The sequence below is a fragment of the Vulpes vulpes genome, chromosome X (genome assembly GCF_048418805.1).
Source record: "Vulpes vulpes isolate BD-2025 chromosome X, VulVul3, whole genome shotgun sequence".
Taxonomy (NCBI): domain Eukaryota; kingdom Metazoa; phylum Chordata; class Mammalia; order Carnivora; family Canidae; genus Vulpes; species Vulpes vulpes.
In genome coordinates, this window is record NC_132796.1 from 116,652,100 (window position 1) to 116,667,339 (window position 15,240).

A 15,240-nucleotide genomic window follows, 5' to 3' on the forward strand; every position below is an offset into this window, starting at 1 on the left:
CTCTGCAAGGCCATCATGGCTTCAACCCATTCTAGCCACATACCTACTCAGACCTTGACTTCGCATCAAGGTTGCCATGGTTACAGACCTAGTTCCCTCAAACTACTCAGAGTCTGACCTCTCTCCATGGTCCCCATGCATTCCATTACAGACTGGCCCCAAACCTACTCAGGGTCAGTCACCTCTCCATAGTACTTGTGGCCACATTTGCAGTCTGGTGCCAAACCTACACAGTGCTTGACTCTCTTCATGGTTTCCAAGGCCGAATGCTAGTCTCCTCCCAAACCTACCCATGCCTGACCCCTCTCTATGGTCCACATATCCTAATAGCAATCACATTCCAAACTAACTAAGAGCCTGCATCCTCTCCATGGTCCATATGGCTTCCAGCTGAGTCTGTCCCCAAACCTACTCAGAGTGTGACCCCTCTATTTCCTGATAGACAAAATCGTAGTTTGCCCTCAAATCTAGAGCCTAACCCCTCTCCATGTTTCCCAAGGCTACAATGCCAGGCTGGCCCCAATCATCAGGGACTGACCCCCCTCCATTGTCTCTATGACCAAAATCCTAGTCTGCTCCTAAACCTACTCACAGTCAGACCTCTCTTCATGGTTCCCGTGGCTGCAGTCTCAGGCTGGACCCAACCCTACTCAGACCATGATCCTTCTCCCTCATCTACATATCCACAATCTGTCTGCCCCCAACCCTACTCAGCCTGATCCCTCTCCATGGTCCACATGGCCAAAATCCCAGGAGGCCCCAACCTACCCGGAGCCTGACTCCTCTGCATTATATCCATAGCCACGATCTTAGTCTGCTCACAACCTGATTCAGAGCTTGACCCGGTCCACCTTCTCGATTGCCAGAAACCTAATGTCACCTGCACCCTCCTCAGAGCATGACCCCACTCCATGTTCTCCATGGCCAAAATCCCAGGAGGCCCCAACCCTACTCAGAGCCTGACCCCTCTGCATCATATCCATGGCCACAATCCTAGTCTGCTCACAATCTGACTCAGAGCTTGACCCCTGTCTATCACCTCCTTGGCCAGAATCCTAATCTGACCCCACCCTCCTCAGAGCATGACCCTGCTCCATGGTCCTCATGGCTACAATACGAATCTATACTCAATCCAACTCAGGGCCAAGCTCTTGCAATCATCTCCATGGCCACAAACCCAGGCTGGCCCCAATCTGACTCAGTGCCTGACTCCTCCCCAATATCTCTATGGCCAAAATCCTAGTCTCCCCCTAACCTACTCACGGTCAGACCTGTCTCCATGGTTCCCCTGGACACAATCTCAGACTGGATCCAACCCTACTAAGAGCATGATTCTTCTCCATTGTCCACATATCCACATTTTCTATCTGCCCACAACCCTCCTTAAAGCCTGACCCCTCTCCATGGTCCATATGGCCATAATCCCCGTAGGCCCCTATCCAACTCAGAGCCTGACCCCTCTCCATGGTCCACATGGCCACAATCCCAGTAGGCCCCAAACCTACTCAGAGCCTGACCCCTCTGCATCATATCCATGGCCACACCTAATCTGGTCCAAACCAACTGAGAGCTTGACCCCTATCCATCACCTCCTTGGCCAGAATCCTAAACTGTCCCACACCCTACTCAGAGCTTGACCACTCTCCACGGTTCACATAGCCACAATCCCAGTAGGCCCCAACCCAACTCAGAGCCTGACCCCTCTCCATGGTCCACATGGCCACAATCCCAGTAGGCCCCATACCTACTCACAGCCTGCCCCCTCTGTATCATATCCATGGTCACAAACCTAGTCTGGTCCCAAACATAATCAGAGCCTTGCCCCTCTCCACGGTCGACAAGGCCAATATCCCAGTAGGACCCAACCCTACTCATAGCCTGACCCCTCTCTGTGGTCCACATGGCCACACTCCCAATAGGCCCCAAACCTACTTAGAGCCTCAACTGTCTCCATCGTCCCCCGGTAACAAACCTAGTCTTTCACAAAATCGACTCAGAGCCCGATGATCCCTCCTTGGTCCCCAGGGTGGCAATCCCAGTAGGCCCCAAACCTACTCTGAGCTCCCTCCCCTTCACTGTCTCAATGGACAAAATCCTAGTCTGGGCCCAAACCTATTCAGTGCCCCACCCCTCTTCCTCATTACCATGGCCACAATCCCAATCTGGGCCCCAACCTACTCACAGGGTGTCCCCTCATCAAGGCCCTCATGGCCACAACCCATTCTGACCACAATCATACTCAGAGCCTGACCCCTCATCAATGTTGCCACTGTTACAAACATAGTTCCCTCAACGTACTCAGAGCCTGACCTTTCTCCATGGTCCCCATGCATTCAAATAGAGACTGGCCCCAAACCTACTCAGGGTCAGTCACCTCTCCATAGTACTTTTGGCACATTCGCAGTCTGGCTCCAAAACTACTCAGAGCCTGACCCCTCTTCATGATTTCCCAGGCCAGAATGCTAGTTTGCCCCCAAACCTACCCAGGGCCTGACCCCTCTCTACGGTCCACATATCCTAATACCAGTCACACTCCAAATGAACTAAGAGACTGCATCCACTCCATGTTCTGGACCGATAGACACAATCCTAATTTGCCCTCAAATCTAGAGCCTAACCCCTCTCCATGGTTCCCAAGGATACAATCCCAGGGTGGCCCCAATCCCACTCAGCGCATGACCCCTACCCATTGTCTCTATGACCAAAATCCTAGTCTGCTCTTAAACCCACTCACAGTCAGACCTCTCACCATGGTTTCATGGCCACAATCTCAGGCTGGACCCAACCCTACTCAGACCATGATCCTTCTCCCTCTTCCACAATCCACAGTCTGTCTGGCACCAAACCTACTAAGAGCGTGAACAGTCTTCATTGTCTCCATGGCCAGAATCTTAATCTGCCCACAACCATACTCAGAGCCTGACAGATCTCGATGGTCCCCGTGGCCACAATCTCAGTAGGCCCCAACCGTACTCAGAGCCTGACCTCTCTCCATGGTGGACATGGCCACACACGCAGTAGGCCCCAACCCTACTCAGAGCCTGACCCCTTTGCATGGTCCACATGGCCACACTCCCAGTAAGCCCCAACCCTTCTCAGATCCTGACCCCTCTCCATTGTCCCCATGGCCAGAATGCTAATCTATACCCAAACCTACTCAGGGTTACCCCCTTGCAATCATATCCATGGCCACAATCCCACTAGGCTCACATCCGCCTCGATGCCTGACCCCTCTCTTTGGTCCATATGGCTATATTCCCAGTGTGGCGCCAAATCTACCGAGAGCCTGATCCCCCTTCATCGTCCACATGGCCACAGTCATAATCTAGCCCAAAACTGACTTATAGCCTGACCCTTTTCCTATGTCTCCATGGCCAGAATCCTCATCTGCCCTGAAACCTATTCAGAGCTTGACCCCCTCTTCATGTTCCCCAAGGCCACAATCCAAGTCTAGCCCCTAACCGAATCAGAGCAAAACTCCTCTCCACAGTCCCCAGGCAACGATCCTACTCTGACTACATACCTACTCAGACCCTGAAGACTCATGCTCTCCAGGCTAGAATCCTTGCCTGCTCTCAAACCAACTCAGAACCAGGCCCCTCTCCATCGTGTCTGTGGTCACAATCCTAGCCTTGCCCCAAACCTACTTAAAGCCTCACCCCTCTCCATCTTCTCCATGGTCACAATCCTAGTCTTTTGCCAAACCAACTCACAGCCTGATCCCTTTGTCCTCAGGGTGGCAATCCCAGTAGGCCCCAAAACTACTCTGATCTGACCCCTCTTCTTGTCTCCATGGACAAAATCCTAATCTGGGCCCCAAGCTATTCAGCGCCCAACCCCTCCTTCATTTCCATGGCCACAATCCAGTCTAGCCCCCAACCTAGCGTGTCTCCTCTTCAAGGTCTTCATGGAGACAACCAATTTTGGCCACAAACCTACTCAGAGCTTGACCCCTCATAACGGTTACCACAGTTAGAAACCTAGTTCCCTCAACCTACTCAGAGCCTGACCTCTGTCCATGGTCCCCATGCACTCAAATAGAGTCTGGCCCCAAACCTACTCACGGTCGGTCACCTCTGCATTGTCTTTGTGCCCACAATCATAGTCTGGCCCCAGAACTACTCAGAGCCCAACCTGTCTCCATGGTTTCCAAGGCCAGAATACTAGTCTGGCCGCAAACCTACCCAAGGCCTGACCCCTCTCTACGGTCCACATACCCCAATACCAGTCAGGCTCCAAATGTACTCAGAACCTGCATCCTCTCCATGGTCCGGATGGCTTCCAGCTCAGTCTGGCCCCAAACCTACTCAGAGTGTGACCCCTCCATGGACCGATAGCCACAATCCTAGTTTGATCTCAAATCTAGAGCCTAACCCCTTGCCATTGTCCCCATGGCTACAATCCCAGTCTGGCCCCAATCCTACTCAGTGCCTGACTCCTCTTCATTGTTTCTAGGCCAAAATCCTAGTCTGCTCCCAAACCTACTCAGTCAGAGCTATCTCCATGGTTCCCGTGGCCACAATCTCAGGCTGGACCCAACCCTATTCAGAGCATGATCCTTTTCCCTCGTCCACATATCCACAGTTTCTGTCTGGCAACAAACCTACTCAGAGCCTGAACCCTCTTCATCGTCTCCATGGCCAGAATCCTAATCTGCCCCCAACCCTACTCAGAGCCTGACCCCTCTCCATGGTCCCCGTGGCCACGATACTAATCTTTACCAAAACCTACTCAGGGCCAACCCCTTGCAATCATATCCATGGACACACTCCCAGTCAGGTTCCCATCCTACTAAATGCCTGACCCCTCTCCGTGGTCCACGTGGCTGCAATCCCAGTGTGGCGCCAAATCCACCAAGAGCTTAATCCCTCTTCATTGTCTCCATGGCCATAGTCAGAGTCTAGCCCAAAACCGACTTATAGCCTGAGCCTTTTCCTATGTCTCCATGGCCAGAATCCTCATCTTCCCCGAAACCCAGTCAGAGCTTGACCCCTCTCCATGATCCCCATGGCCACAATCCAAGTCTGGTCCCATAACCTAATCAGAGCATGACTCCTCTCCACGCTCCCCAGGGCCACAATCCTACTCTGACTGAAAACCTACTCAGACCCTGAAGCCTCATCATGCTCTCCAGGCTACAATCCTTGTCTGCTCTCAAACCAACTCAGAACCTGACCCCTCTCCATTGTGTCCATGCTCACAATCCTAGCCTTGCCCCAAACCTACTTAGAGCCTCAGCCCTCTCCATCGTCCCCATGGTCACAATCCTAGTCTTTTGCCAAACCTACCCAGAGCCTGATCCCTCCTTGGTCCCCAGGGTGGCAATCCCGGTAGGCCCCAAACCTACTCTGAGTTGACCCCTCTTCATCGTCTCCATGGACAAAATCCTAATCTGGGCCCTAACCTATTCAGTGCCCGACCCCTCTCCTTCGTTTCCATGGCCACAATCCCAGTCTGGCCTCCAAACTACTCACAGTGTGTCCCCTCTTCATGTTCTTCATGGTCACTACCCATTCTGGCCACAAACCTACTCAGAGCCTGACCCGTCTCTATGGTCCACATGGCCACACTCCCAGTAGGCCCCAACCCTACTCATTGCCTGACCCCTCTGCGTCGTATCCATGGCCACAAACCTAGTCTGGTCAGAATCCTACTCAGAGCTTGACCCCTGTCCATCATCTCCATGGTCCAAATCCTAATCTCCTCCCAAACCTACTCAGAGCCTCTCCACTCCCCTTCTTCTTCATGGGCAAAATCCAAGCCTAAAGCTCTCAAGGTCCCATTTAGCACTCAAGCGGTGTCCTGCTCACCTGCTGCGTCACCGCTGGCCCAGAGCAGTGTAGTGTCTGCACCGTGGCCAGAGTGATTCTGGGGCAGGAGTGATTCTATCACATGACTTCCCTGTCTAAGCCTTCTAGGGGAGTCCTGTCCTCTCCAGGACAGATCCACACCCATCACCAGGACCCAAAGACCCCCCATGATGAGCACCCCATCCCCTCTAGGTCATCTGCTCTCTTTTCCCCTCTACTCACCATCCTGCAGCCATAACGTCCTTCCTTCCATTTCTGGAAGATTCCAAGTCCATCCCTCCCTCAGGTCCTTTCTTGGTTGTTACGGGTTGCATTACATCCCTGCCAAATTTGTGTTGGAACTCTCACTCCCCGGGTCCTCCAAAAGTAACCCCATATATAGAAGGAAGTGCTCCTCACAGAAGTACTGAAGTGCCCATGAGCTCAGTTGCATGGACCCTCACCCAGTATGACTGGTGTCCGTATACAATCACAGACAGGCTTGTGAGGACGCAGGCGAGATCTAGAAGCCATGGGATGCCAAAGGTGGCCGGCAAATCACCAGACGCTGGGGGGCAGGGCGGAACACATTGTCTCCCAGCTCTCAGAGGAGGCATATTCAGCCGACGCCTTGAGCTCGGACTCCCAGCCCCCAGAAGTGGGAGACAATTCATTTCTGTTGTCTAAGCCACCCGGTCTGCGGTAGTTCAATACAACCACCCTGGCAAGCTAACACAGAGGGTGGAAGCTGTGTCCTGGACAGCTCCACAGGGTGCACGATGATTTCTCCATCGACGGCACATCCGGAATATTCCTTCATGTCTGGACATCTCCATCTGTCCTATGTTTCACTGCCTGTGTGGCATCCCGTTGTCGCTGTCCCACAACCTACTGCCTACTCCCTTACTGACGGAGAGTCGCAGGCTGCTTTGCACTTTCCGCCACTAAAGAGGACATCCTCACAAACACTCACTGGCATAGGACTTGTTTAGAAGGCGGCTAGGGTCACGGCAGGGGTGTCTGAGATGCTGACACATGCCTGCACACGGCCTTCCACCAAGGCTCACCTGTGTATGCTCCACCCACCACGGGCAAGGGCTCCGTTTCCTCACTCAGCTGTCGGCCCTGAGCACGGTTACTCTGCTCACCCCTTGCCAACCCGACGGGTGACAAAGGGTCGCCCTGGTCACTGGCGAAGGATTATTCACGAGGGAGGCTGGATGTCCTCCCCCCACCCCCCGGCGCGGCCTGGCCCTTTCTCTTTCTTGTACTGGGGCATGTAAGTGGACTGCAGTTTTGCCTCATGTCTGCCATTCAGGGTTTTGGCCAATCCTTTTCTCACCAGGACAACTGAACTGTGTTGGGGGAACCCCTAGAGGGATGGATCTGTAACAGGTGCCCTCCTGCCTCAGCATGCAGAGTACCTGCTTTGTGGCCTGAGGAGGAAACGCTATTCCACTTCTCTGGGCTTCTTCACCTGCACAAGGATTGGGGGTGGGTGGGTGGAGGAGAAAAACTCTTTAGGTACAAGACGATAATGTTGGCTAACATGCCAGAACAGGCTTTCTACTCAGCAGGGATGGGGGGCCACTGGCACTGAGGAGGGCCCACCAGATGGGAATCACCCCTCATGGTTTGGTTCTGCTAATCATGCCCCAGCCAGCAGCAGAGAAAACCATTTCACGTAAGCAGATCACGTTCTCACAGCCTAGCCCACCCCGTACCCAACAGGAGAAAGAAGACGCCACCCCCCCTTCCACCGTCACAAGATTTGGGCGCCCTGCAATCCGGTTCCCCTCAATAAAATCCTGAGTAGGCCCCACGGGGATGAGTGCCAAGGGCAAGCAGCTCAACGCCGCACAGCCGGGGTCCTCGGTGAGGCAGGTCACAGCCTGGGGGCCCAGGGGGAGGCGAGGAGGGGCACAGTGAGGGCAGAGTGGTCCGCGTGGACCGGCACGCTCACGTTTCTTGGCGCACACATCCTTCCCTGGTATATGCGCTTAGAAAGATGGGGAAAGGCGGGGGAAGGGGGCAGGGAATGGTGGCCCGGGCCGCTCTGCGCATGCTCCCAGACCCCCCCGCCCCGCCCCGCCCCGCCCCGCCCCCCGAGTCCGGGAAACCCCAGCCCAGGGGTACTGTCCCACGCCAGGTGAAGCAGGCGGGGGCCACAAAGGCTTCCTGGCTCCCCTCGCAGGGGGTGGGGGCGGGCCTCCGGGCACCTGTCCCACCGGCCAAGCGAGCCGAGGGCGCGCTAGGCCCACCTGGCAATCCCAGGGCGCGGGGGACCACCCCCCCCACGCTCAAGCGAGGAGGCGAGGCGGGCCGCGGAGAGACGACAGAGCGCCATGCCCGCGTCGGGACTGTCCCGCCCTCGCTGCGGCCCAGCACCGGGGACCACCGACAGGTGACCGGCGCCAGGCGCCACCGGCCCCTCACCTGATAGGCTCGCACAGACGCCGGCGTCCTTTCTTTGCGTGGCGTACGCCGGCTCGAACCCACGTACGTCCTTACGCGCCCACGGGGGTACGCAGAAGGCTCGTGCGCAAGCCCGTAGGCACGCAGCCAAGCAGTTCCATACACACGCACTTACGTACACACGCACATAGGCGCGCAGGCCCCGGCCGCTAGACGTCGTTGGACTCACGCGGCCCCGACTCGCGCGGGAGGATCAGGCCGGACCGGGAGGTGGACGCCGGCGGCCTGAGCGGAACCGGAAGGAGGAAACAACGGGGTGGGGCGAGCGGTCGGCCAGAAGGGGCGGGGCGGGGCGAGCTTGGGGGAGTGGTTGTGGGCGGGGCTAAGGGGGGCGGGGCTGGGGAGGAGAATGCGGGGCGGGCCTGTTGGAAGGAGCTGTGGGAGCGGGAGCTGGGAGACGGGGCTGGGGAGTAGCTGGGGCGCACCTGCCAGAGGATTCAGCTCCGGGTGTGAGAAGGAGTTGGGGAGGAACTAGGGCAGTGAGCGGGAAGGAGCAGGACGGAGCCGGCGGCAATGTTGCGGAGGAGGTGCTCTGCCAAGAGCAGGTTGGGCCTTGGCGGTGTCGCCGCGGGAGGTGCACGGGGTTCTGGGGAACGCTGGGTAAGCGGAGCCTGGGGCAGAGCACAGGACTATCCGTGGGCCCCTGGGGATGAGGACCTGGGGAGTTGTAGGGCAGGGTGGGAGACCCTGGAAAGCCAAACTTGGAGTAGGGCGTGTCTGGTGGAAAGCCCGGAGGAAGAGCTGCGGCTGAGCGGGGCGGGGCTGGGAAGGGGCGGGGACGGATTGGCGGAAGGGTTGGAGAAGTAGCTCCCAGCGGGGTCTGGGGCTGGAGCGCGGCTCGCGGGAGGAGCTGTGGAGGTGCAGGCGGGACTGAGGCGGAGCAGAGGCTGGGCGGAGCAGGAGGGGGCTGCGGAGGGGTAGGGCGAGTTGAGGGAAGGCTGGGGGGAGGAGCTGGGGCGGGGCTAGGGCGGAGCATGGAGGGCCGATTTGGGTACCTGGTGGAGGTGGGGCGAGCCGGAGGACAGCTGTGGGGAGGAGCTGGGGAGGAGCGGGGTGGGCCTGGTGGAATAGCTGGGAGGAGGAGCTGCAGAGGAACTGGCGCGGCTCCGGGTGGGGGTGGGCGGCTGGGTGAGATTCTTAGTGTGGCTGGGAGGCGGGGCTGGGGAGGAGCTGGGTGGGACTGTTGGGGGAGTTGGGAGGCGTGGCCGTGGGGGGCGGGCAGGAGTAGTTGGGGGGGGTAGTTAGGAGGCGTGGCCGGGGAGGGGCAGGCCGGAGTGGTGGGCGGAGGGACGGGTCGTGGCTGGGACGGGGTGGGCAGGAGTGGTGGACGGGGAGGCGGGGCTTGGCCGGGGTTGGTGGGGCCGGATTGGTGGACGGCCGGGGGGCGTGGCCGGGAGGGGCCTGCGGGGATAGTGGGCAGATGGGCGGGGCGGGGCCAGGAAGGGCGGGCCGGAGTGGTGGGCGGTCGAGGGGCGTGGCCGGGAAGGGCCTGCGGGGGATGACGGGCGGGGGAGGCGGGGCGTGGCCGGGGAAGGACGGGCCGGATTGGTGGGCGCTCGGGGGGGGGGGCATAGCCCGGGGGGGGCGGGCAGGAGTGATGGGCGGGGGGGCGGGGTTTAGCCGGGGTTGGTAGCGCCGGATTGGTGGGCGGCTGGGGGGCGTGGTCCGGGGGGGCGGGCAGGAGCGGTGGGCGGTTCGTGGGCGCAGCCAGGGGTGGGCGGGGCGGGAGTGGGTCCCCGGGAGCGACGCGGGGGCTGGGACTGGGCGGCCTGGTAGTGTCTGACCCCCGTGCGACAGGCATCCAGTCGGCGCCGCAGCGGTGTGAACAGCGTGGCTGCCCCTGAGACCTCAGCGACCTCAGGTGACTCTCAGAATGGACTCCGAGAATACGGAGGCGGGGAGGGGCGGCGGGGACGTGTCGGGTGCGGCCTGCCCCTTGGGAGCTGATGGCAGGGGCGGGCGAGTCTCCTTCCAAGCCACCCTGGGACGGCCAGCGGGGTCTTCATCTGAACTTTTTTTGCAGGTGAGAAGAGAAATTCTCCTGTGTTTCCTGCTGCGCCTCTAACCTGACCTGTGCCAGATGAAGCCAACGGCCCTGTCGGTGCTGTTTCCTATCCTCTACCTCCCAGTCAGGGGCTCCACACACTCAGTGTTGTGGCGCTTTGCTCTTTGGGTTCCCTTACCCTCACCCTCCTTCCGCAGTTGCTTGGTGACCGAGTCCTGTGTCCCGGCCTCCCACATGCCTGATCAGAATAAATTCTCCTCTTGCTGTCCCCAGTGCTACTTACTTGAGTTCAGGCCTGCGGTCTGCACCTCCCCACCTGCCTGGACATTTCCGTCTTTTTTCCTTTTTTGGGGTCACTTTTCCAGAATATTCAGGTCACCCCTAGTACATCTGGGTGGCCTGCAATTTAGCCTTTTATAGACACCTTTTACAAAGCACAAAAACCTCTTTTTCAGCTACCCCTCTCCCTCCCAGTTCCCCATCTCTATCCATGGAACAAAATGAGCAGTGAGAAATGGAGTACACAGAGAATCCTTAAGGAATTACAATTTCTGGAAGAATCTCTGGTGCCTCTGGTGTTTCCTGATTTCTCTCCTAGCTGGGTACATTGCCTATATGACCCAGGAACTTTTCTAACTCCTCTCTGGCCCCTGTGTGACCCCAACCTAAGTTAACTAACATTTAAGTTAACTAACTTAACAGGCCTAGCTTAACTGTGCTTCCTAAAACACAACTCTGCCCAGGACTTGCTCTGGCTCCTTATGCTTAGCATTCAAGTGCCTAAACCTCTCTGGCCTCAGTTTGTCCATGTGTCAAATGAGGATAATAAAACAGTCCCCAGATTGTGAGATTACTATGAGCACTGAATGGGCCCATCTTAGCCATCATCCTAAGCTCCTTGAGGCTGTAGTCATAACACGACCTTGTTCACGACAGCCCTCCTGTCTTCTTGGGCATAGGTGCCCCTCCAGTCTCGCTGCCTGGATACTCCCCCAGTTCCAAGCACTCAGTGCCTCTGCCCTCTGCACTGTTTTCTCATGGCGGATACCTTCCTTCACTTCCTGTGGTCTCATGAAGCTTCTAGTAACTGTCTGAGCCTAGTCGCAAGACCTGATTTTTCTTCCTGACAACTTTCCAGAACCTTGTCTGTGGTACTGCTTTTGTGCAAGGTTACCTCGGGCAGTTTCTGTTCTGTGTGTGTGTGTGTGTGTGTGTGTGTACACGTGTGCCCAGTTACTACAACTAGACTGGATTCCATCTGAAAACAAGGACTCTGTCCACTGCACCTTTGTCCTATCCTCAGAGCCTGTTTCTGCCAATGGAGACACTCACTAGATGTTGACTGATGATGGTGATAAACTGTCCAATTCGAGTCAGCCAGGATTCATCGGCTCTACCATGACGAGCTACTGGACCATGCTGGACTTGGCGGATGGGTGGCATAGGCCCTGCCCTGGACTCAGTACATGCTAGTTGGATAAGAAAGGCAAGTATGTCAGTAACTATCATTTAAGGTAGGACCAGACATCATCCACAAAAAGAACTATCTGTGAAGTGCTACGAGGCCTTAGGGGAGGCCAGCGTGCACCTCACTGGGGGATCAGGAAGTTTGGAGAGGCAGGCTGGGTCTGAGCTGTGTATTGAAGAATAGGTAGGATTTAAGGAGTTGGTGATCCAAGGGTCCCATCCTGAGAAGCCCGCTCCTGCCTAGAAAGACGGGAGATTGGTGACGAGGAAGACTAGCCCAAGCATAGAAGTAGGCAATGGTGCTTCTGACATCTTACTTCCTTTAGTCCTTGAATCAACCTGGCGATCTAGCTGCTGTTAGATCTGCTTGCCAGGTGAGAAAACCAAGAGCACAGAGGCCAAGGGACTTGGCTAAGATCTCTCACTTGGCCGGGGGTGATTTAAACTCAGGGTTGGAATTTAAACTCAGGATGGGCCCACCCAGAGTCCGTGTGGCCATCATACAGGTTGGGAACACATGAAATGTACTCTGAACCTGGTGCCAATGCTGTCATCCTGCTGCTGTGAGTTATGCTTCTGAAGGGTATGGCTGGCCCTGGGCCTAGTATGTGTTCTCGTTTCCCATTTGCAAGACCATGGCTCAGCCTCCACCTGCTTCAGCTCCTTCCAGCTCCAATGCAATGTGATTTGGGGACTTTGAATTGTGTTGCTTGCCTGTGAGCTGGTCTGCTTCTTTCAGATTATAGGAGGGAATCAAAAGAGTACGTATTTCACAGGATATGCTTTATGATGGCTGTCAAAGAGTCAATTCTGTTGACTCTGCTGTGCCTGGTGCTCTCTGGAGTATAAGGAGAAGCTGAATCAAAAGGGAGATGAAGAGTCTGTTGTGTTACACAGCTGCCCAAAGGCACTATCCTTAAATTTTCATCCCCAGTACTATAGTTGAGAAGTGTCAAATCGGTCTTATGCATTTATTTTTACACTTGACTGTCTTGCTGATGATTCTCCAGGATGATCCAGGGTACCAGACTTTCTGTCACAAGTCTGTCGCTTGCTTCTAGGGATGTGTGTGGTCCAGGGCCATGTGACTTTAGAAACTGTATGACCATATAATTTAATGTCAGTTGTTTCCTTCTACATCTTCCTACTGGGTAGAGCAGTGCTGGTGTGGAGGCGAGGGAGTGCTGGTGTCATCTGTAGTCTCAGCAAATCTACCCTCTTGGACATTCTGATGCCTCTGTCCTCTCCTCCTTCCTTCTCCCATCCCAGCAGAACTACTTACTGAAGCACATCCTGTTTGTAAAATAACTGGCATTCATCTCAAATTAAACCCAGAGTAGTGCTATCAGTTTACCCCTAAAATGTCTAACCATGGTGACCTGCTTCCCATACCCACGGAGGGTGGGGGTGGGATATGCTACCTAGAGGGCCAATTCGAGCTTGAGCAACATCTGACGCTATGAATGGTAGTCTGGGAATTCAGCTTTGACCCATCCTGGAGGTTGTCTTTCTTGGCTGCCTCTTGGGTTCCTAGCCTGCTCCATCTGGTTCTGTGCCTGCCCAGCACAGCTGCTCACTGGCTGTGGTTCGAGAAGCCCCACTCTGAACCAGTTCCTCCACTGCTCCTGGCACCTACCCCCACTCACACTGCACTGCTCACATCAGCCAGAGTAGAAAGACACTGTAGTTTGCATACTTGTGTTGGGTCCTGGCTCAGGCTGCCTTTCCATTCCTAGCTCACCTGCTTGTCACTCATTTCCAGGTCCTTGGACTCACTGGTTGTCTGGAATTCATCCTGATTTCCTCAGCATTGCTTCTGGTTAGGTACTCTCTTCCCTTCTGCCCCATTAGCTGGAGCCCAAGCCTTTTCTGTGTTCAATTTCTCTCCTGTGACTCTCTGGACCTAGGCACAGATGCACAGTGAAGTGAGTGAAATTTAGGACTTAGCTTCAGGTTCACTCGCTTGCACAGGCCTGGAAGAGGCCCTAGCACTGGGGTTTCTGCTGGTCCTGTGGCTTGGAAAATCCACAAGAAATATTTTAGCTGAAGTTGGCTCAGGGCACCTCTCTTTCCAGTCTGCTGTCTCGATTACTCTTGCTCTTGTGTTGGGCAGCAATACAGTGGCCAGGGGCATGTTGGGAATCTGGCTAAAGAGATACTAAATTGGGATATACTTAGTTTGGATTTACAGTGTGGTTGAAGTGGCTCACAACTGATTCCATATATGTTTGAGTTCTTGCTAGCTGCCCTGTATTGAAATCGCTTCCAGGAAGATGCCTGCTTTCTGTATCATCACACCAGCATTGGGACAAGAGGTGTGAGGAGGAAGAGGACATTGTGATGTCATGCCTTGTAGCATGTGGTCCTAGACGTGTGTTGGCAGTGGAGGAGAATCACGGTTCACAATGTACAGAGCCAGAAGCTAGTCTGCGGGAAAATATTCTAGTCACAAATCAGATATGGAAAATCGATCAACACAAGTTCTGTCCTGGCAGGGATATTCCCAGTGAGCAGCGTATGCAATTATAAGCACAGCATGCATTTATATTAACATTTGGAGGGGGTATGTGAAGTGGCATTTTCCAGCACTCCTGCGATTGTGTGGCAAGTGACTGTATCAGAACCACAAACACTGAGTAGCATGCAAAGAAGAGTTAATGTAGCCAGCCTGAGACTGCTGTCCTTTCCAAAGGATGGCTTGCAAGGCTGCCCCTTATCTGGCTTCTGGGGACTTGGCTCTCAGAGGGTGTCCAGGCAACAGTTAACTGGTGAGAGGGCTCACTGTGTGTAGACTGTTTATACAAACTCTGTGGTTTATGCTGAACACCTGCTTTCCTTCTGGGAGTCTGAACTTTTGGTGCATGCTAGGCAGAGTGTTCCTATGTGACTGGCCTTGAATATAATCCCTGGGCACTGAGTTTGGGCCTCCCTGGACAGAAATATCACACCCATGTCACTGCATGTTCATTGCTGAAAGAAGAGAGTACTGTTTGTGGCCTTCGTGAGAGGGAGAGAGGCTAAGGAGTCTGCACACAGATTCCTCCAGGTTCTCCCTGTGTCTTTTCCTCTTGCAATCTACCTGTGTGTCCTTACTACGTTGGTGTAATACCTTTTAGGTGTGAGTACAACTGTATGCTAAGTACTGTGAGCCTGCCGCTGTGATAGATAAGAAAAGTAGGAGTAACCAGTTGCAGAAGTATGTGTGGCCATTATTTAACAAAAATATACTTTTATTTGTTATGTCACTTTTTTTCCCTGAATTTTGAGATGTGTCTAACGTTTGTTGACTTTTTCCAATTGTGTATCCTATTGTCTTTCTTCTCTCATTGGAAGTACTCACTTTTGTTACTAGTTTTGCGTTGATGTTTTTTTTTTACCAATATCCTTTCAGAGGGCTCCAAGTGTTAGAAGCTTCAGATTGTGCAAAACCTGGATCTGCCTCTGTTGTGGATTCAAGACTTGTGACCTCTTGTTGGTTTGGTTATTGTCACCCCATATTTCTCA

General features: G+C 54.8%; 1 protein-coding gene across 13 annotated transcripts in view; it reads right to left on the bottom strand.

Moving 5' to 3' along the window:
- The window catches only part of LOC140593658 (protein EOLA1-like), a 67,829-nt gene extending 59,323 nt beyond the window's left edge, over positions 1-8,506 (bottom strand). Inside the window, exons 1-2 of one of the 13 annotated variants that reach the window (XM_072743966.1) lie at positions 8,226-8,371; positions 7,214-7,266 (exon numbers count right to left, since the gene is read on the bottom strand). Coding sequence is in view for 3 of the 13 variants with exons in the window: in XM_072743970.1 (XP_072600071.1) it covers positions 7,214-7,266; positions 8,384-8,393 (63 nt within the window). In the remaining 10 variants the exon portion in view is untranslated. Of the gene's footprint in view, positions 1-6,032; positions 7,267-7,752; positions 7,804-8,050 lie in introns of those variants that run through there. The other 12 variants (XM_072743967.1, XM_072743970.1, XM_072743976.1 and 9 more) reach the window with 12 other exon arrangements.
- Positions 8,507-15,240: the final 6,734 nt, after the last annotated feature.